We start from the raw sequence: 22,612 nt of genomic DNA on the forward strand, positions 1-22,612 counted from the left end.
GCTGCTAAGTCGCTTCAGTCGTGCCCAACTCTGTGCGACCTATAGACGGCAGCCCACCAGGCTCCCCCGTCCCTGGGATTCTCCAGACAAGAACACTGGAGTGGGTTGCCATTTCCTTCTCCAATGCATGAACGTGAAAAGTGAAAGTGAAGTCGCTCAGTCGTGTGCGGGTACATCAAAGAAGGCCTCATAGGACCTCCTGGCGACCCCAGCGGGGACCAGGACAGGCGGCGGGCAGAGATGGGTGGCAATAAAGTTTGGCACGGGGGGGGCGTGGCTGAGGCGGGGCATGGGGGCGTGTTGGAGGGGCAGTGGCGGGGCCGGGGTCAGGGGACTAGGCGGAGGTGGGGCGTGGTCAAGCGCAAGTCAAGGGGCGGAGCGGAGGTGGGTCGCGGTCGAATCTGGTACGGGGGGCGCGGCGGAGGCCGGGACAGGGGCGGGGCCGGGGTCAGGGCAGGGGGCGGGGTGGAGGTGTGTCCAGTCTGAAGGCAGGGGGTGGGGCCGAGGCTCGGGCTGGGGCGGGGCCGAGCTCGACTTAGGTAACCTTGGTGGTCCGCTGCTCCAGTCTGGCCGCTCGGTTTTCGTGCATCTTGCTTCGCTTGATTTCTGGTTGAAAGATCGCCATGGCGCTGCGTGCGGCCGTGTTCGAACTGGGCGGGATCCTGACTCTGCCTTCGGCCACCAGTTTCTGGGATCGCGCCGAGAAGGAGCTGGCCCTGCCCAGGTAAGGGACCCCGCGTCGCTGCCAGTGCTCAGAAGCCTGCGTGGGTTGGTCCGGGCGGCTGGGGCGCCACTCCTTGGAGAAGTTGCTTTTCGAGACTCGCGGTTCTGGTTTCAGATTGCTGTAGGTCGAGAGCGCTGGGTGGAAGGTTAGAACAATTATTCGGCCCTCAAATACCAGTGTGTGTAAGTAGATCCACTGTCTTTCTAAATGTTGAGTGTTTAAAGCTCTCTAAGGACTCCAATGGCAACCCACTCCAGTACTCTTGCCTGGGAAATCCCATGGACGGCGGAGCCTGGTAGGCTACAGTCCATAGGGTCGCGAAGAGTCGGACACGACTGAGCGACTTCATTTTCACATTTCACTTTCATGCACTGGAGAAGGAAATGGCAACCCACTTCAGTATTCCTGCCTGGAGAATCCCAGGGACGGGAGCCTGGTGGGCTGCCGTCTGTGGGGTCGCACAGAGTCGGACACGACTGACGTGACTTAGCATCAGCAAAAGGACTCCAAAATTGACCTTTATATTGAAATCTTTTCTTAAAGTCAGAGAAATTACTCCCTGAGGTGTCTGCTGCCCACTTACTTCTCTGTAATGGGCTCGGGCTTTCCTTGTGGCTCAGCTGGTAAAGAATCCGTCCGCAATGAGGGAGACCCGGGTTCGATCCCTGGGTTAGGAAGATCCCCTGGAGAAAGGAAAGGCTACCCCCTCCAGCATTCTGGCTTAGAGAATTCCATGGACTGTATAGTCCATGAGGTCGCAAAGACTCAGACACGACTCAGCGACCCTCACTTCAGAGAGCTGCACTGAAGGTTTTTAGAGGAAAACGTCCTGTGCTTGCACAATGTTAGCAGCAAAGCAGAAACGGCCCCCAAACCTCACTACTGGGAAATGGTCAACTAGGAAGCATAACCAGTAACCGGAATGTTCAGGGTGAGATTTCAGTGACATCAGAACGTATCTTTTATAATAAGTGCAGAAAAACAAACCCACCAGAATGTACAACTGTTTATACAGCATGGAAACTATGGAAAAACTATTTCAACTATGGAAAAACAACTACATGTTGAAGATGCCTGAAAGAAATGTCCCAAAATATCCCTGTGGCTGCACCAATTTACATTCCAGTCAATAGTGCATTCAGGTTTATCATTCTCCATATCCTTGCCAAACATGTTATTTCTTGCCATTCTAACAGATGTGAGGTTATATCTCACTGTAGTTTTGATTGCCTTTCCTTGAAGTCCTTTTAACCATGGTATTGTTTCACTTTTTTTACCCTGTAAGTTGTATTATTATTTTTTTAAAAGACATAAAAAAAGAGTAAGGTATGTCATATGTTTATACCTGTGACCTCATCAGTGGGGGAGAGAACATGACTTGTGAATGTACAAGTCACAAGAATACTTGTCAGTATACCAGTGCATATACTTGAGAGTATATCTGTGAATGTACAGGTCACAGGTAGTCAAGTTTACAAATGTACACAATTTCAGAGTTCAGAGTGCTAACCATTACACAATGGAACCCACAAATGTACAGAATTTCAAACAGCACTGGACTTTGAGTCCGACCCAGGTTAAAATCTCAGTTCTAATACTTAGCGTTGGGCCACCTTGCTTAACCTGACTTATTCAACTCAACTGAGACCTTAGTCTTAAAATAAGAAAATACCTCCCCTCAAATTTCTATATGGGTTAAATTAGATGACACATAAGATAGGTGGGCCACTGTGTTCCTGATCCATTTTTTATTTATTCAGTTCTCATGCACAGGGAGAAGGCAATGGCACCCCACTCCAGTACTCTTGCCTGGAAAATCCCATGGACAGAGGAGCCTGGTAGGCTGCAGTCCATGGGGTCGCTAATAGTCGGACATGACTGAGCGACTTCACTTTCACTTTTCACTTTCATGCATTGGAGAAGGAAATGGCAACCCACTCCAGTGTTCTTGCCTGGAGAATCCCAGGGACGGGGGAGCCTGGTGGGCTGCCATCTATGGGGTCGCACAGAGTCGGACACGACTGAAGCGACTTAGCAGCCAGCAGCAGCATGCACAGGGAGAGCAAGGTACTGGGATATTCTGTTCATCCAGTGTGGCACTGACTCACACACTATCTCTGTGACCATGGTGAGGATTGTTCCCAGTAGTCACAAAGCAGTATAGCAAAGCTAGCTGACCCTGGAAGTCAGAGTCCATGACTTTGACCTTATTAGCCTGTGGACAGAAAATGGAAATGCCTCTTCACTTTTTCTTGTTCCTCTCCACATCCCAGACATCATAGTTGATACATAAATCATTTAGGCAAAACCCAGGGTTTTATTTGTTTATTTATTTTATAATCTTTTGGCAGCAAAATCTGGCCCGGCTTCATTTGGTGGCAAATCTGATCTGAACAAACATGAGGTCATTTATCACCGTTCTCTCTCCTACTACTGTAAATAATCACCTGTGCATGTGCGTGTGTTCTCAGTCATGTCTGACTCTTTTGTGACCCCATGGACTGCAGCCCATCAAGCTCCTCTGTCCATGGGATTCTCCAGGTGAGACTACTGCAGTGGGTTGCCATATCCTCCCCCAGGGGATCTTCCCGATCCAGGGATTAAACCTGCATCTCCTGCTTTTTCTTCGTTGGCAGGTGGATTCTTTACCACTTGAGCCAACTGGGAAACCTCAAATAGTCACACCTTTCACTATAAATATATTCATGAGTTTGATTACACAGGCTGCCACAGCCTCCTGGAGATGTTACTTAATATATGGTATATCCCCCATTTTACCTTTACAGTCTGAAAAATGCAGACACGTTTATGAATACATTGGTTGGTAGGTAGGCAGGTTGGTAGACAGGTAGCTTTAAAACAAACAGTAGAATTCTAGTACATGTATTGTTCTAGGTTTTAAGTTTTTAATTGTTTTAACTTTTTATTTAATTTTAACCATTTTATTTTATTCAACAGTTGCATGTCTTTTTGTTTACATAGACCTACTTTTCTCTTTTTAACCACTCCGTAGTATTCCACAATATGGAAGTTCCATAATTTATTTAACCATTTTCCCCTGTTGGTGGACATTTATTTGTTAGTGGTCACTATTGCAAATAATGTCACTGTCATATTTCCATAGGGTAGTTTTCTAAAAGTGGAGCTTTCTAAAAGTAAAAGCAAGTAGTATTTACATTTAAAATATTGACTGATTCTGCCAAGCTATTCTCCAAAACATGCTGTACCTGCCCCGACAATGCTTCAGTAGGCCAGCCCAGATCCTCCCTAAGGTGGAGATGACTCTCCTGAACTTTTGCCAGACATAGAGGGAAAAACATTATCCTGTATCAGTCTACATTTTCCTCTCTGCTATTCATTTTTATTGGTCACCTGTATTTTTTTCTCTTGGTGTCTACCTTTTTATACTATTTGCCCATTTTTGCATTTGATTGTCACTTTCTTCTTGATTTCTAGGAGCTTCTGATTTCTACCATGATGTTTTATGTTTTTTACTTGCCATCTCTTCTGCTACTTCTTTTTTTAAAAAATTTTATTTATTTGTGCCGTGGCATGTGGGATCTAGTTCCCTGACCAAGGATTGAACCTGGCCCCTGGCAGCGAAAGTTTGGAGTCCTAACCACTGGACCACCAGGGAGTTCCTGAAATTATTATTTTTTTTTAATCTTTTAAGGCTATCTTTTGTGTAATTTCAGTGGTATTTTAGACAGAGAGAGAAACAGATAAGTGCCCAGAGTGATGTCTTGGTACAATCCCCTCTTTCAATAGCATCAAGGCTGCAAAGAACAAAGCGCTTGATTTAGGAGTCTTAAGAACTGCAATTCGGGAGAAACAAATTTGGGTAAAACCGAGAGTGTTTTGGGGAAGAGAAAGAGTCAAGGGCTTATTAAGGCAAAAGCCACGAGACTGTGCTCTGATTCAAGAAAGGAAATAGTTACCCTTGGGGGAAGGAGCCTAGTATGTATCCTGAGTTTCTGGCAGGTATTCTGATGTCTCCTAGGACAGTACGTAGGACAACACATGCTCTCACCCAGATTGAGACGTACATAAGTCATGTGTCCTCGGCAGCCTCCTGACTCCATTCTAGACCGCTCACTTGTTCATTATTGTTATTGCTCGGTCACTCAGTCCTGTCCGACTCTTTGCGACCCCATGGACTGCAGCATGCCAGGCTTCCCTGTCCTTCACCATCTCCTGGAGTTTGCTCAAATTCATGTTCAGTGATTCAGTGATGCTATCCAACCATCTCAATCTTGGTTGCCTCCTTCTCCTCCTATCCTCAGTCTTTCCCAGCATCAGGGTCTCTTCTGGTTTTCTTTTCACACTATTGTAATCAGTGCATAACGTTGTGTGCCTTATAACTCTACTGCATAAATGTTTGTGCCCTTTGTCAGTATAAAAGTTCTCAGTAGGTATACAATTTTTCTAAAGCAGTTGTATCAAATCCTGCTCCTACCAGAAATATAAGAGAGTTCTAGTTTCTCCACCTTGTCATTAGTACTTGATGTCATTCTGTTTAAATTTAGCAAATCTGGTGGGTTTATGGTGTTATCTCATGGTTCATTTGTATGTTTTTTTAGCCCTTGGATTTAAAAAAAATTTTTTTTTTAATTTTTACAATGTTGTGTTGGTTTCTGCCATGCAACAACTCAACTCAAATCAGAAATAATTATACTTGTATGCTCTCCCTCTTGAGCCTCCCTCCCTTCCCCCCATCCCACAGAGTGAAATAAGTCAGAAAGATGAAAACAAATGCATATTTATACCCAAATGTGGAATCTGGAAAAATGGTACTGATGAACCTATTTGCAGGGGAGGAATGGCAACACAGATGTAGAGAATGGACTTGTAGACATGGAGGAGGAAGGAGAGAGTGGGACGAATAGAGAAAGTAGCATCAACATATATACACTATTATGTATAAAATGGATAGTTAGTGAGAATTTGCTATATTACACAGGGAGCCTGGCCTGGTGCTTTGTCACCATGGCTTTAATTCATGTTTTTCTGATGAATAATGATGTTGAGCTTCTTATTAGGTGCTTACTGGCCATTGGATAATTCTCTTGAATGAGACAGTTGTTTGTTGTAATTTCTTTTAAACTATTTCTTTGCTCTTCTCAGGATTTTTTGATCTATCTTTAAGTTGACTGGAAGTCTTTCTTGTATTTTTTTTTTCTTCCAGGAAAGGCATGATGGCAAACTACTATATTAGTTTTCCCTGCCTGAACCTGGTTTGTGTGGGTCTCAGCTTACCAATAACCAATGTTCTGCTTGGGCCAGTCCTTGAGGTTCTTATTGTGATTACAAGACACCCTTCAGCAGTAGCCATTGGGGAACTTTGAAAAAAATAAAGATTTATTACTTATGAGACCTGGAAATTGCACAGCACACCTGGGGCCACATAGTGAGGATATGAGGAGAATGAGAGCACCTGGGCCTGGGTTCTGCTTTTATCAGGGTTCAAGATGTGGGCCATGGTTTCATAGGCTCACTCTTTATTGGTGAATTTCAAACAAGAGCGGGAATTTAAAGCATGGAAATAGAACAAATAGTCCATTTGATCAGTTATGAAAATCAACCAAGATCTCTAAAACAAAGGTGCCTCCTTGGACATAAAATAAGTTTTCTGGCGATAGACTTGGGGGGCATTCTTTCTTGGCATCTTTTTATCTCAATGTCTAGTGTGTATTACGCCACCATTTTCTCACATTTAAAGCTGCAAGCAAAAAAGGCTGTTGTCAGTCTGAATTGTTCTTCTTTTGTGTATAGTCTATTTTTTTTTTTTGCCCAAAATGTTGTCTGTGAGACTTTCTTATCCCAAGAATTGAAACACTTCCCCACCCTCTATCTGCTGTGGTTATTTTTTCATTAATTTTGACTGGTGAACACTTTTTTTTGGTGAACACCTTTGATTTAAGAACTCAGATTTTTCTTTAGCCTAGAAACATCTTCTATTTTTCCTTTGACTATTGCTTTTTGATCTTTCCTTCTGTGATTCTTCTTGTTTATTGAAGGAATTTGGCCTCCATGGGCCTTATCTTTTTGTACATTAATTCTTTTTTTAAACATTGAAGTATAATTACAGTGTTGTGTTAGCTTCTACTGTACAACATAGTGAGTCAGCTCTGTGTATAAATATATCCCCTCCCTCTTGGACCTCCTTTCTCATCCCCCACCTCTCTAGATCATCACAGAGCACCAAGTTGACCTCCCTGCTTGCACATTCATTTTAACTGCTTCATCATTTTACTCTTTGTCCTCGGAAATCTTGTTGGGTCTTTTGATCCACTAATTTCATTTCTGTGATAGCCATTTCACTGTTCCCTGCTTTTATTAAGCAACCTTAAAATTTGAAAGTCATTCTTTCCAGTGCCAACAACTTATCTCCAATTGCTTCTCTGAGACACTAATAAAAATACTGCCTCCTTTTGTTTTATAGAGTTATCAACCTCTCCTTCCTGTACAGCTACATTCTTCCTTCAATTCCTCTTCTTTTACCTACCCCCAATTTCAGGCAGCAAAATCAATTTTCCCTGTGCTTTTCCACCTCACTCATCCAGTGTGTAATAGTTATTTGTTTATTTGTTGCCTCACTTGTTCCCCTGGGAGCTCCCTAAGAATATATCCATTTTTTTCATTTTTCTATCACAGCACCAGACACAATGCCCTGACGCCTTAGGTCCTCAATGAAAGATTGTTGGGTTGAACTGTGTGTTGTTTCTTAAAAGTGGGTGGCAGCTGAGAAGGGCATGAGGGATCTTTTTGAGGTGATGTACCATGCTGTGCTTAGTAATTCAGTCATGTCTGACTCTTTGTGACCCCATGAACCATAGCCCACCCCTGTCCATGGGGATTCTCCAGGCAAGAATACTGGAGTGGGTTGCCGTACCCTCCTCCAAGGGATCTTCCCCATTGCAGGTGTATTCTTTACCATCTGAGCCACCAGGGAAGATAGAAATGTTCTAAAACTGCAACACAGTGATGTTTGTGCACCACTACAAAAATTACAAGTCATTGACTTGTACACTGAAAACTTGTGAGTCTGATGACATGTAAGTATAATTTAATAAAGTCATATCTGAAAAAAGACAACCAATGGCAAAGATGTGCCAAAGCCGTTGTTGATGTTAGAAAATTGAACAAGGCTATAAATAGTAGGGATATTTTTTTTTAATGTTGTGTCTTAATGTTAATCACTGTTACCTGCAAGAGGATTAGTTGGGTAAAAGGTTGTTGACTTATCAGATATGAAACTCCCAGATATCTGTCCTCTTAACATGGAATGTTAAATATTAATACTTTCAACTGGGTTGCCAATTCCATTCCATTCTAAGTTTTTGCCTAGAGCACTATACTTAGAAGGACTATAAATCAATGTCTGAATACAGTGGTATAGGACGTGACAGGTTAGAAAATCGGCCAGGAATTTGAGGGAACAGAGTTGTATCTGCCATCTGCTACCTGTCTGATGTTACCCAGCCAGCCATGGGAGGTGAGAAATTATCAAGAAAGTGGAATGGAACCTTTTGTTTTGTAATGTAGGAAAGTAAGAGGGTAATGACCTGGTCTCTCTCTGTCTGCCTCTCCTCTGGGCCACATACACAGGATGAACATGAACCAATATATTAATCAGCTAGGGTTACTGTAAAGAAGGACTACAAACTGGGTGTTTTCAACAGCAATTCCAGAAGCTAGAAGTCCACCATCGAGGTGTCTGTCCCCTACCTGCTGCTGTGATGAAGTCATTTAAACATTCCCAATGTTTCTTTGTGTCTTGCAGAGGCTTTCTGAGTAAAGCTTTCCTGAGAGGAGGCCCGGATGGTCCCAGCATCCGTGTGATGAAAGGAGAGATCACATTTTCCCAGGTGCAGTGACGTCTCATAGACCCCCTTGAGGAGATGTTCTGTGCCTACATACCCATCTTCCCCCACTACCCATAAGCTCCGTGAGGGCAGGACGTCTTCTGCCTCATCCATTTACCCCTTATAACTCACAAGACTGGTGTGGAGACATTTCAGGCTGGTTTACTGTCTCTTTGAGCCAAACAGAGGGGCATGCCTCAGTGACTAGGAAATTCCCCAAGCCCTTGAAGATGTGTGCCAGGGAATTACAGCAGCCAGAGTAGCTTTTTTCCCCTCTTAAGCTGTAGTTAAATACACATCACATGAAATTTACCACCGTGATCGTTTTTAAGTATACAATGCAGTAATGTTATGTATATTCATGTTAGGTAACCAAATCCACCATCCATCTCCAGAACTGTTTTTTAAAAAATTTTTAAGTTAATATGTTGTATTTTCTTTCTCTCTTTTTTTTTTCAGTCACATGGAAAGTGGGATCTTAGTTCCCCCACCAGGGATTGATCCTGCACTCTGTGCTGTGGAAACTCAGAGTCTTATCCATTGGACCACCAAGAAAGTCCCAGAATTCTTTTTATCTTCAAAAACTGAAACTCTATACCCATTAAACAGCAACTTCCCAGCCCTCCTTACCCCCAGCCCCTGGCAACCACTATTGAATTTTCCATGTATTTGGCTACTCTAGATACTTTATATGGGCTTCCCTGGTGGCTCAGATGGTAAAGAATCTGCCTGCCTATGCAGGAGACCCGGGTTGCATCCCTGAGTCGGGAAGATCCCCTGAAGGAGGAAATGGCAACCCACTCCAGTATTCTTGCCTGGAGAATCCCTTGCATAGAGAGAGGTGCCTTGTAGGCTACAGTCCCTGGGGTCACAAAGAATAGGGCACAACTGAAGTAACTAACACTCATGCAATATTTGTCCTCTTGTGACTGGCGTATTTCACTTTGCATGAAGTCTTCAAGTTTCATCCATACTGTAGCATGAGTCACCATTTCCTTCTTTCTAAGGGTGAATGGTATTCCATTGTATGGATAGACCACACTCTGTTTATCCATTCGTCTTTCAAAGGATGTTTGGGTTGCTTTCTCCTTTTAGTTATCATGAACAGTGCTGCTATGAACATGAGTGTACAAATATCTGTTTGAAACCTTGCTTTCAGTTTTTCAGGTATACATCCAGAAGTGGGATGGCTAGATCATAGGGCAGTTTCACTTTTAATTTTTTGAGGAACCACCATATGATTTTCCATAGTGGCTGCACCATTTACATTTCTGTGCAACACACCCAAGGTTACCAGTATTTCCATATCCTTGCCAACTTATTATTTTCGTGGTTTTTTTTTTTTTTAATGGTAGTCATCCTTAGAGTAGTTGTTTTCAAGCCAAGCCACTGGGTCAGAGGCAGTTTTGCTAATTAATAACTATGTGATGGGTGTACTTTGGAATCTAGGGACAGAATGTGGGTCACAGCTCCCACTTACAGATGTGTGAGCACACCAAGTCACAGAAGCCCTCAAAGTCAGTTTTGCCATCTATAAAAGGAGACAAATAACACTGTCCATCTCCTAGGTTGTTATGAAGATTGAAAAGTGCTTAGCACAGTGCTTGTCATGTAATAAGTGCTTAAGAAATAGTAGTTATTATTATTACTACAACCTTAACTTTTTTAATTTGTGCATGCTCAGTCGCTTTGGTCATGTCCAACTCTTTTGTGACCCTATGGGCTGTAGCCCACCAGGCTTCTCTGTCCATGGGATTTCCCAGGGATGAATAATGGAGTGGGTTGACATTTCCTCCTCCAGGGTAATCTTCCCATCCCAGCGATCAAACTCAAGTCTCCTGCTTGTGCTGCCATTTTTAAAAAATGCCACAGACTAGGTGACTTAAACAACAAAAATTGATTTTCTCAGAGGTCTAGAGGTAAAAGCCCAGGATCAAGGTGTCAGCAGGGCTGGTTTCTCCTGAGGCCTCTCTCATTTGCTTGCAAATGGTCTCCTTTTCCCTGTCCAGACACTTTGGTCCCTCTGTGTGTATCTGTGTCCTGATCTCCTATTCTTTAAAGGACACCCATCAGATTGGATTAGGGCCCCCGGTGACCTCATTTTACCTTAGGAAGGTGAGTGAGTGAAAGTCACTCAGTTGTGTCTGACTTTTGGTGACCCCATGCACTGTACCCCGCCAGGCTCCTCTGTCTGTGGGATTCTCCAGGCAAGAATATTGGAGTGGGTTGCCATTCCCTTCTCTAGGGGATCTTCCCAGCCCTGGGATCAAACCCAGGTCTCTCGCATTGAAAGTGGATTCTTTGCCATCTGAGCTACCTTAATGATTCTTTAAAGACCCCCCCAACGACATCACATTCCAAGGTCCTAGGGTTTAGGACTTCAACATGAATTTGGAGGAAACAAAAGTAGGCTTATAATAGGGATGTTTGAGTAGTTTCCAATTGGTAGCTCTTGGGAATATCACTGTTAGAACACTTTGGCTCATGTCTTTTGACATGTGTAGACAATTTCCACTGGGTATGTGTACAGGACCCTAATGCTGAGAAAATACCCTGATGCTGGGAAAGATTGAGGGCAGAAGGAGAAGGGGGTGGCAGAGGATGAGATGATTGGATGGCATCACCAACTAAATGGACATGAGTTTGAGCAAACTCCAGGAGATAGTGAAGGACAGGGAAGCTCAGTGTGCTGCAGTCTGTGGGTCTGCAAAGAGTCGGACATGACTGAGTGATGAACAATAATGCGTCCAGGAACAGATCTGGTGGATCGCAGGCAATGCGTGTGTTCAGATTAAGTACGTGCTGCCCAAAGCTTTCCCAAGTGGTTGTACTGACTGACAGTCCCTCATCAATTCACTTTTGCAGTGGGTGCCGTTCATGGAAGAAGACTGCAGGAAGTGCTCCAAGGACTCTGGAATCTGCCTCCCAGAGAATTTCTCTATAAAGCAAATCTTTGAGAAGATACTTTCATCAAGAAAGATCAACTACCCCATGCTTCAGGCAGCTGTCACTCTCAGACAGAAGGGTAAGGATTCAATACTGGCCATTCTCTGACCTAATTGCAACAGAACTGTTGGGAAGGTCAGGTTGTAGTATGTTGAAATGTGGTTTGAGATCAGGAATCTTCTGGGCCTAGATGGAAAGCTGTTCTTCAAACACAGCTTCAAAGTAAGTTTTAGGAAATGGCCCAAATCAGCACTATCAGAATACCTGTAAGAAAGAATTTTGTTTAATTAGCAATTTATGCTTCATGAGCAAAATTCTCCCCCTACCATGGAACCAGTAATGACCTAAATGACCCAACCTCTTGTTACAGTGATTAGAAAACAAAGCCTTTTTATTTTGTTTTGTTTTGATTGTGCCACGAAACACAGAAGATCTAAGTTCCCCAACCAGAAATCAAACCCACACCCCCTGCAGTGGAAGCACATAGTCTTAACCACTGGACCACCAAGGAAGTCCCAAAAACAAGACCTTTTAAGCAACCATGATTTTCTCAACCTCTTCATGTCACAGTGGTTGAGCTATATGAGCTGGCTGACATGGGTTCAAGTGGTGTAAAATAGTCTAGGACATGAGGTCATGTCCACTCAATAGGCATTTACTTATTTATTTATCACAGAAATTTTAATTGTTAATTACAAAGATGATTTAAAATGTGGAGAAATGCTTTAGACAGGAGGTTAAATAATAAAAGCAGAATGGTAAAAGTGTCAGAACACTAAGATTACACTTATGTAAAAATGCAGTTGGGTATAAAGAAGGAAAGGGCTTCCCAGGTGGCACTAGTGATAAAGAACCCACCTGCCAGTGCAGAAGACTTGGGTTTGATCACTGGGTCAGGATGATTCCCTGGAGGGAAAGCATGGCAACCCACTCCAGTATTCTTGCCTGGAGAATCCCATGGACAGAGGAGCCTGGAGGGCTACAGTCCATAGGGTGGCAAAGAGTCAGACACAACTGAACACACACACAAACAAACAACACACACACTAACAAAGTTTGCAGAAACGTGGACTGGGAGGAGGGTGGAGGGTTGGAGTGGCAGTCAGAAGGTGGGATTCTAGGCCTTGCTTGGCTCTACCTGTACTGTGTGGCTCTGGGCAGGGTAGAATTTGTCTGAGCTTTCATTTTCCTGTTGGTAAAGGTGGGATGGTAAGGCCTACCCTGCCTGCCCCGAAGGTGTAAGGATCAAAGGGGCTGATGCAAGTTAAAACACTTTGATCAGATGAGCTGACAAATGTCACAACTTCTTGCTCTACAATTGCAAGGAATGAAGGGATGTATCATTTCCATCTAAAAGCCCTTGGTACACACCATTAGCTGGCTCTCATGTATGCATCAGAAGGGGCAGATGGGTAAAGATGGTGCTTTTCCAACTTTTCAGTTGAGATTGATGTAAGTGAGCAGAAACCTGTTTGGCCCCATCTTTGGGGGCCCCTCAGTGGGACACCCGGAGCTTCTCAGAGCAAAGTTTTGTAGCTGGCTGATTCATTGGCACCTTCTTACTTAGGATTTACAACCTGCATCCTCACCAACACCTGGCTAGATGACAGCGCAGAGAGAGGCAGCCTGGCCCAGATGTTGTGTGAGCTCAAGCCACACTTTGATTTCCTGATTGAGTCATGCCAGATTGGAATGGTCAAGCCTGACCCTCAGATCTACAAGTTTGTGCTGGACACCTTGAAAACCAGCCCCAGTGAGGTATGTGGACACTGCCTTTCAATGGAAAAGAATGTTCTAGAGTGATTGCAATCAAGAAAAATTGAGGGACCTTCCCTAGAGGGTCCAGTGGTTAAGAATCTGCCTTCCAATGTAGGGGACACAGGTTCAGTCCCTGGTTGGGGAACTGATATCCCACATGATGTGGGGTAACAAAGCCCAAACACCCCAGTGGAGAGATCCAGGGTACCACAACTAAGACTTGATGCAGCCAAATAAACAAATAAATTTTAAAAACATTAAAGAGGTGTGAACAGGTAGGGGACACCTGGGACTTGGCAGAGTGGTCCAGTGTCCAGTGGCAGGAGCGACTTCTCCCAGGCCAGGACTTCTAAAGGGTTTTCACCTGCCCCTTCAGCCTAGAAAGTTCTACCAGAGATGGCCCTCTGGTTGACCTCTGTGCCTCTTGCAGGACCTTGGTTAAAACAGGCATTATTGTCCAGACCCTTCAGAATGGCTTCCCAGGCGGCACTGGTGGTGAAGAACCCATCTGCCAATGCAGTGAGACTTCAGAGATGTGGGTTCAACCCCTGGGTCGGGAAGATACCCTGGAGAGCTTGGTTAAAACAGTCATTATTGTCCAAAGCTGCCAGACCAGCTGCCTGCATTTATCTATAAAGAAACATAGACCCTGGGAGACTTTCCCAAAACCACAGGCTAGTCAGTGTCACCCAACCAAAGGCTGTACAGGAAGGGGATCCAATACTGCAGGAGTCTCCTTGTAGGCACCCCCGCACCCCTAAATCCTGCCTTCGTGCCATCTCTAGATTATCTGGTCTAAAATGTTGTTTTTGTTGTATTTCACTACTCTATTCTCCACAAACGTGATTAGACCAAGACAAAATTCCTCTCTGACACTTTCCTGTTGGCCCCTTCCACCCATAAGCTGATCGTTGTGACACATGGGCTCTCTAGTTGTGGTGTGAGAGCTCAGTCATTGCAGAGTCAGGCTTAGTTGCTTTACAGCATGTGGGATCTTAGTTCCCTGGTCAGGGATCTAACCAGCGCCCCTGCATTGCAAGGCAGATTCTTAACCACTGGACCACAAGGGAAGTGCCAAAGGATCATTTTTTTTTTTTAATTTAGATCTGATCTATTCAGAATTTATATAGAGAATAAGTGAAAGAAGGAATAACTTTTCTTCCCCCCAAACAGTTGAAATATTTAATCTTTTAAGTAATCCTTTTCCTTACCAACTGGGCATGACACTTTTATTAGAAACTAAATTCTCATTTGAGTCTCATATGAGTCTATTCCTAGACTCTTCTATTTCATTAATATGTTTATTCTTTTCTAGAACAAAACTTTTTCTTTTTATACCTTTTATAACTTCATATTTTATGAAACCTTTTATTATCTGACCTTATTATAGGTCTATTCCAAACATTTTTTGGAGGGAGTCTATTCATACATGTTGATTTTCCTAGATGAATTTTAAGTTTCATCTGGTAAGTTTATATGCATCTTTCATCTTCTTACAGTTTCAGATTCAGGGAACATGTGTATCTAACTATGTGTTTATATGTATGCTTACATAATTAAATTAATTACAAAATTTATTTTAAGAGTGAACAGTTACATGGAGAGAAAAATAACTCAATATTTTATCAATCTGATCATGAGATTACTAATCCTTTTTTTTTTCTTTTAAGATTTTTTTATATGGACCATTTTTAAAGTCTTTATTGAATTTGTTACATTGCTTCTGTTTTACATTTTGCTTTTTTAGCTGAGATGCTTATGGGATCTTAGGTCCCTGACCAGGGATAGAACCCACACCCCCTGCATTGGAAGGCAAAGTCTTAACCACTGGACTGTCAGGGAAGTCCTGAGATTACTAATTCTTAACCTCAGTCACTGTCCACATTGTAGCATATTTCAGGCTAATGGCCCTCATGCTTCAATTTTGCTTTGATCAAACTAATGCTACCATCCATGCTCTTTGCATTCAGGTGGTTTTCTTAGATAACTTCGAAACTAATCTGAAGCCGGCCCATGAGATGGGGATGGTCACCATTTTCGTCCACGACACTGATGCAGCCCTGAAGGAGCTAGAGAAAGTAACCGGGGTGCAGGTAACTTTCCATCTGTGCCAAGTCGGATTTCCTGTCACTTGCCTGTGTTTAGCCATGCTCAACAAAACACGCGGAGTTCCAGGCAAGGAGCTCCTGGATGGAAGACTGTTACCCTTCCTGTAACCAGCATGATGTCTGTGAAAAACTTCCTAGTTCCTTCTCTGCAGTCAGTAAACAGGGAAAGGATGCTCGGAGAGCAAGAATCTATATTGGTCAGAGGCAGGGGACCAAGACTAGAGCAAGGCCCTCAGAGTCACACATTCAGAGTAAATACTGAGAATGTCACTGCTGGGTCCTCCCCTGAGGTGGTCAGGAGCCCTGTTCTTCTCTGATCTGCCTGGTGATGCTACTGGCACTCAGGCATAGTGGTTTAGTTCCGCCTGGGCCACACTGTCTTGGCAGTCAGAGGGAAGGCTCCAAAGTTAACCTGTTCCTCTCTCAGGAGGCAGGGAGGCCCACCAGGATGCTGCTGGGGGCTGCTAGGGGTTAGCCTGCTCTGCCAGAGAGGAGGTATCTTTTGTTTTTTAAAAATATACTTATTTATTTGGCTGCATCAAGTCTTAGTTGCCACACACTTTCTTTCTGACACTTATTACCACCAAATGTGTGGAGGTTTTTTCCCACGCCAAGCAGTTCTCTGCTGTTGGGCTCCTTCAATGGACCAGAACTTGGTGGTCCAGAGTCAATGATAAGAAAGTGAAAGAAGGAAAGAGGCTAATATTCCCTGGGTTACACAGCTGGCCTTCACGCTCCAGGGAATAAGCCAGAAATAGAGAGATGGGAATACCAGACCACCTGACCTGCCTCTTGAGAAATCTGTATCCAGGTCAGGAAGCAACAGTTAGAACTGGACATGGAACAACAGACTGGTTCCAAACAGGAAAAGGAGTACGTCAAGGCTGTATATTGTCATCATGCTTATTTAACTTATATGCAGAGTACATCATGAGAAACGCTGGACTGGAAGAAGCACAAGCTGGAATCAAGATTGCCGGGAGAAATATCAATAACCTCAGATATGCAGATGACACCACCCTTATGGCAGAAAGTGAAGAGGAACTCAAAAGCCTCTTGATGAAAGTGAAAGAGGAGAGTGAAAAAGCTGGCTTAAAGCTCAACATTCAGAAAACGAAGATCATGGCATCCGGTCCCATCACTTCATGGCAAATAGATGGGGAAACAGTGGAAACAGTGTCAGACTTTATTTTTTGGGGCTCCAAAATCACTGCAGATGGTGACTGCAGCCATGAAATTAAAAGATGCTTCCTCCTTGGAAGGAAAGTTATGACCAACCTAGATAGCATATTCAAAAGCAGAGACATTACTTTGCCAACAAAGGTCTGGCTAGTCAAGGCTATGGTTTTTCCTGTGGTCATGTATCGATGTGAGAGTTGGACTGTGAACAAGGCTGAGCACCAAAGAATTGATGCTTTTGAACTGTGGTGTTGGAGAAGACTCTTGAGAGTCCCTTGGACTGCAAGGAGATCCAACCAGTCCATTCTGAAGGAGATCAGCCCTGGGATTTCTTTGGAAGGAATGATGCTAAAGCTGAAACTCCAGTACTTTGGCCACCTCATGCGAAGAGTTGACTCATTGGAAAAGAGTCTGATGCTGGGAGGGATTGGGGGCAGGAGGAAAAGGGGACGACAGAGGATGAGATGGCTGGATGGCATCACTGACTCAATGGACGTGAGTTTGAGTGAACTCCAGGAGTTGGTGATGGACAGGGAGGCCTGGCGTGCTGCGATTCATGGGGTCGCAAAGAGTCAGACACGACTGAGCGACTGAACTGAACTGAACTGAAAGAGGGTCTAATCCAATTTATATCACCTAAGGGTTTCTGACAGAGAAGGCGATGGCACCCCACTCCAGTACTCTTGCCTGGAAAATCCTATGGACAGAGGAGCCTGGTAGGCTGTAGTCCATGGGGTCGGGAAGAGTTGGACACAACTGAGCAACTTCACTTTCACTTTTCACTTTCATGCATTGGAGAAGGAAATGGCAACCCACTCCAGTGTTCTTGCCTGGAGAATCCCAGGGATGGGGGAGCCTGGTGGGCTGCCGTCTATGGGGTCACACAGAGTCGGACACAACTGAAGTGACTTAGTAGCAGCAGCAGCAAGGGTTTCTGAAAATCATTTAAGGTTATCAGTATGAATCTGAGTTAGTTGGGGAGTAATATGTTGTCTATTAACAACAAATCCTAAGTAATGATAAGGTGTAGAGGTTTAAATTTTTTCAGGGGCAATAATTAATCCAGAGTTTAAGCATTGTTGAGCTGTATCAAACGTATGTTGAGTTTCTAAAATGGATGGAGCCGAAAACAATATATCATCCATATAAAGGATAACAGGGCTTCCCCGGTGGCTCAGACTGTAAAGTGTCTGGCTGCAATGCGGGAGACCCGGGTTCAGTTCCTGGGTCGGGAATATCTCCTGGAGAAGGAAATGGCAATCCACTCCAGCACTCTTGCCTGGAAAATCCCATGGACGGAGGAGCCTGATAGGCTACAGTCCATGGGGTCACAAGTCAGGAAATTGTTTTCTCACAGGCTCAAGGGCTTTAGCTACATAGTACTGACGCATAGTGGGAGAGTTCATCATTCCTTAATGCAATACAGTCCATTGGTATCGTTTATGAAGCCTGATATGATTGGGATAAAGGAGAGAGAAAGCGAATCTCATAGAGGTATATTAAAAAAGCAATCTTGCAAATCAATAGTAATAATGTGCCAATTTTGAGGAATAGTGGTAGGTGATGGGATTCCTGGTTGTAATGCACCCATAGGTTTCATAGTAGCAATAACTTTTCTAAAGTCTGTTAAGAGATGCCAGTTTTTAGATTTCTTTTTTATAACAAAAATATAACTTGGAGAGTTCCAAGGAGAGTACTATTCCTCAATATGTTTCAATTCTAATTGTGTATCTATAAGTTCTTTAGCAGCCTGTTCTCTTTCATAAGAGGCCACTGCTCTGTCCAAATGGGCTCATCATTCTTCCAAGTTATTTTAATAATTGTATTATTTGTTAAATGAGCAGTGGCCCCTAGGAAAAATGTGGACTGTATATCTGAGTTTGCCATTGCATAAGTAAGTCCCTTTCTATTAGATTAAGGGGTGCATCTATCACATAAGGTTTTAATGTTGCAGTTTGGCCTTCTGGTCCCTCACATGGGTAGATTTGAACACTTTGATGAACTTCTTGTACTTTGATTTGAGAAATTCCTACAATTTGGCAAGAGATTTTTTGTATAGGCCAGGATTTGAGCCATAAATGTTTGGATATAATAGTAATATCAGATCCAATATCGAGGAGACCAGAAAATCTTTTACCGTTAATTTTGATATTTATATTTGGTCGGACATATTCAGATACCAATGATGTCCATAAAGATTGTTTTTGATCTGTACTGCCGAATCCCCCTGTCCGTACATCATTAGAAGAGTTAATAGAAATGTAGGGTAAAAGAAGTAATTGAACAATTTTGTCCCCCCTTTTGAATTGTCATAAAATCTTAGATGACATCATAATTTGAATTTCTCCTTTATAATCTGAATCGATTACTCCAGGGTGAACAGTTAATTAATTCCTTTAGAAGTCAAACTAGATCGGCCGAGTAAAAGACCGAAGGTTTCTAGGAGCAGACTTTTGGACGTTTTTTATTAGCTTTCTTAAGACAATCCCTTTTTAAATAGTTCTTATCCCCGCATGTAAAACATCCCTCATTTCCCTTTTTAAAGCAAGCAGCCATTGTTTCAGCTAGCATTTGCATTTTTTGAGTCTCTGATCCTAGATTGTGACAAGCCTTCAAATAATCAATAATAGTCCCTGTCTCACGAATTGGGGCTATAGCCTTTTGACATCCCTGATTTGCATTTTCATAAGCAAGTAATTTCTCTAGTTGCCTTTTAGCTTCTTCTCTGATTACAGTATGGGAAATAGCAGTTTCTAATCTAGCTAAAAAAATCAGCATAAGTTTCATTAGGTCCTTGTAATATTTTAGTGTAGCTACCTGTAGGTTCTCCTTGAGGAGTAATTCTATCCCAAGCTTCAAGAGCCACTGTTTTTAATTATTCATGCAACAAAGGCGGGCATTGTATTTGAGCTTCTATAGCGTCAAATTGTCCAGTGCCAGTTAACATTTCAGAAGTAATTTGGTTTGGGGGAGTGCCAGCTCGAGTGTTTTTGTTAGCATGATCTCTGGCTATATCTTAAAACCACATTGTCCATTGAAGATATTCTCCTGGTTTAAGGAGAGCTTTTATTAAAGTTCACCAATCATAGGGAATAAAGGTTCCAGTAGAAGACACCATAGCATTTAGAATTTTTCTAGTAAAAGGCGAATGTGGGCCATACATAGTTACAGCCTTTTTCATTTGTTGCATGTGAGAAAAGTTAATACCTTTATATTGAGGTATTATTTGCCTTTGAGCATTTGCATTTCCTAAAACTGGGAAGGCGGAAAAAACCACCGGCTTCAGAGACTTGTGATTGCAAATCAGAGTGCCTCTGTCGCAAAGGAGAGTGAGTAGGTAGCAATTTTTTGCAAATATGAACTTGTGCTAAGGACTTATTATTATCCAGAAAAGTATTGCCAGTTTTGGTGTCACAAAGTGTCTCAGGAGAGTCGTCAGAAGCATTAAGTTCTAGAAAAAGAGAGACTTTTGGATTCACGCCTGTTGAAAGAGGAGGAGCATTTGGAGCAGCCGGGGCAGGGCTTGTAGGAAAATTCTGAAATATTTTATGTTGTTCTAATTGGGCCTTTTGTAAAATTTCATCATCTAATTCATATTAATGTAGTAAGCATTCTGTCTGTTGTCGAATATCGGGAGGGCTAGAATTGCCTTGAAATGGCAGATTACAGCTTTAATGAGAGCCCACAGGGGCCAGAAATCAATTGGAATATTTTTTCCCCGTCTAGCGGCTTGTTCAACATTCTCTTTGACCCAGTGCCAAATTTCTAAATCAAAACTGCCTTCATCAGGGAACCAGGGATTATGTTCAATTATTGTTTGAAGGCAAGCCTCTACTCTGGCACAAAACCGAAAGTCCCTGAACTTTAAATAGGTGATGAAGTAAAGTAGAAAAGTGAGGGGGCTTTCCAGCCATTTGACCCATGTCCTTGTACTTACCGGCCTCAATAGGCCCTGAGTCACTCCGTCCGAAGTACCACATATACCAGGCCCCTGTTCTGGGCGCCACTTGTTGGGGTCCTTCAGTGGACTGGAACCTGGTGGTCCAGAGTCGACGATAAGAAAGTGAAAGAAGGAAAGGGGGTAATATTCCCCGGGTTATGCAGCTCGCCTTCACACTCCAGGAAATAAGACAGAAAGAGAGAGAGAAGGAAGAGCACAGGGACCCAAGTCTGATGGAATAAGGGTGCTTTATTGAATTTTGTGTGAGTATATATACCATATTACAAGATAGCTTCTTCAGATAAAGATCAAAAGACCAGGCTTTACCAGGAGTTACCAAGGAAACAAAGAGCAGTAGAGGCCATAAGGCCAAAAGGCAATCCATATCAAAAGAGGGTCGTAGATAATCCCTTTCACCAAATGGAAAAGCTAATGAAGGAAATCCTATGCAAGAATCCCATCTCTTTGACCTCAGTCCTGGGAGTGGCTTGCCACTCCTCTTGCTCCTATCAGGAACTGATAAGGAACAGAGGGTTCAAGAGAGATAGGAAACAGCACACAGGAATCCTACTGTTGAACATTCCCTGACACTCTGCCACACGAGCTGGGTAGCCTTCAGTTTAACTTAGTTCTGACACCATCTACCTGGAGAGCTCACAGGTTAAGAGCTCAGTCTGACAAGACTGATCCCTCAACTTCAGATGCCAACCCCACATTCAAGTTGTCACCTGTGCTTCCAACTGATTGGCTATAAATTGGAGGGTCTCAGAACCCCACCCCCCGAATCCGCTAACTTGTTACAGTGCTCACAGAACTCAGGGAAGCACTTTTGTTTACCCGTTTATAAAGTGTTATTCGGGCTTTCCTGGTGGCTCAGTTGGGAAAGAATCTGCCTGCAATGCAGGAGGCCCAGGTTCAATCCCTGGGTTGGGAAGATCCCCTGGAGAACCTTAACCCTAACCAGTTTATAAAAGAATTTAATAAAGGACACAGATGAACAGCCAGATGAAGGGAGGCACAGGGCAAGATCTGGGAGGGTCCCGAGCACAGGAGCCTCTGTCTCCCTGGAGTTGTGGCATGTTACCCTTTCAGTGTGGATTTGACCAGCCTAGAAGGTCTCTGAACTCCATGCTCCTGGAGTTGGGTGGATGTTCATGGAGACTTCCTCATGTAGACGTGATCAATTATTAACTCCACTTCCAGCCCTTCCTCCCTCCCTCCCCTTCCAGACATTGTTGTGGCTGAAAATCCCAAGCTTCTAATCCTGGCTTTGTCTTTCTGGTGATGAGCCCCCACCCAGGAACCCACCCAGAGTCACCTCATTAGAACAAAAGATGCTCTGAGCACTCTTCAGTTCAGTCCAGTTCAGTTGCTCAGTCGTGTCCGACTCTTTGTGATGCCATGGACTGTAGCATGCCAGGCCTCCCTGTCCATCACCAACTCCCGGAGTTTACTCAAACTCATGTTCATTGAGTCAGTGATGCCATCCAACCATCTCATCCTCTGTCATCCCCTTCTCCTCCTGCCCTCAGTCTTTCCCAGCATCAGGGTCTTTTCCAGTGAAGTCAGTTCCTCGCATCAGGTGGCCAAAGTATTGGAGTTTCAGTTTCAACATCAGTCCTTCCAATGAACACTCAGGACTGGTTTCCTTTAGGATGGACTGGTTGGATCTCCTTGCAGTCCAAGGGACTCTCAAGAGTCTTTGCCAACACCACAGTTCAAAAGCATCAATTCTTCAGCACTCAGCTTTCTTTATAGTCCAACTCTCACATCCATACATGACCACTGGAAAAACCATAACCTTGACTAGAGGGGCCTTTGTTGGCAAAGTAATGTCTCTGCTTTTTAATATGCTGTCTAGGTTGGTCATAACTTTCCTTCCAAGGAGTAAGCGTCTTTTTATTTCATGGCTGCAATCATCATATTCAGTGGTTTTGGAACCCAAGAAAATAAAGTCTGCCACTGTTTCCACTGTTTCCCCATCTATTTGCCATGAAGTGATAGGACCAGATGCCATGATCTTCGTTTTCGGAATGTAGAGCTTTAAGCCAACTTTTTCACTCTCCACTTTCACCTTCATCAAGAGGCTTTT

The 22,612-nt window shown here is 43.5% G+C and overlaps 1 protein-coding gene and 1 long non-coding RNA gene across 3 annotated transcripts in view; one reads left to right on the forward strand and one right to left on the reverse strand.

The window, feature by feature from the left end:
* The first annotated feature begins 539 nt into the window (after positions 1–539).
* Positions 540–22,612, forward strand: part of EPHX2 (epoxide hydrolase 2) — a 63,033-nt gene continuing 40,960 nt past the window's right edge. For both annotated transcript variants that reach the window (XM_055578793.1, XM_055578794.1), the window contains exons 1-5: positions 540–724; positions 8,508–8,592; positions 11,455–11,614; positions 13,103–13,293; positions 15,264–15,386. In XM_055578793.1, the coding sequence (XP_055434768.1) occupies positions 624–724; positions 8,508–8,592; positions 11,455–11,614; positions 13,103–13,293; positions 15,264–15,386 (660 nt within the window). In that variant the 5' untranslated portion in view covers positions 540–623. The remainder of the gene's footprint in view (positions 725–8,507; positions 8,593–11,454; positions 11,615–13,102; positions 13,294–15,263; positions 15,387–22,612) is intronic.
* Positions 11,489–20,760, reverse strand: LOC129650395 (uncharacterized). The gene is made up of 2 exons (XR_008713746.1): positions 20,518–20,760; positions 11,489–11,799 (listed from the first exon to the last, which is right to left on the reverse strand). It is a non-coding gene; the product is annotated as an uncharacterized LOC129650395 (long non-coding RNA).

The sequence above is a fragment of the Bubalus kerabau genome, chromosome 4, assembly GCF_029407905.1.
Source record: "Bubalus kerabau isolate K-KA32 ecotype Philippines breed swamp buffalo chromosome 4, PCC_UOA_SB_1v2, whole genome shotgun sequence".
Taxonomy (NCBI): domain Eukaryota; kingdom Metazoa; phylum Chordata; class Mammalia; order Artiodactyla; family Bovidae; genus Bubalus; species Bubalus kerabau.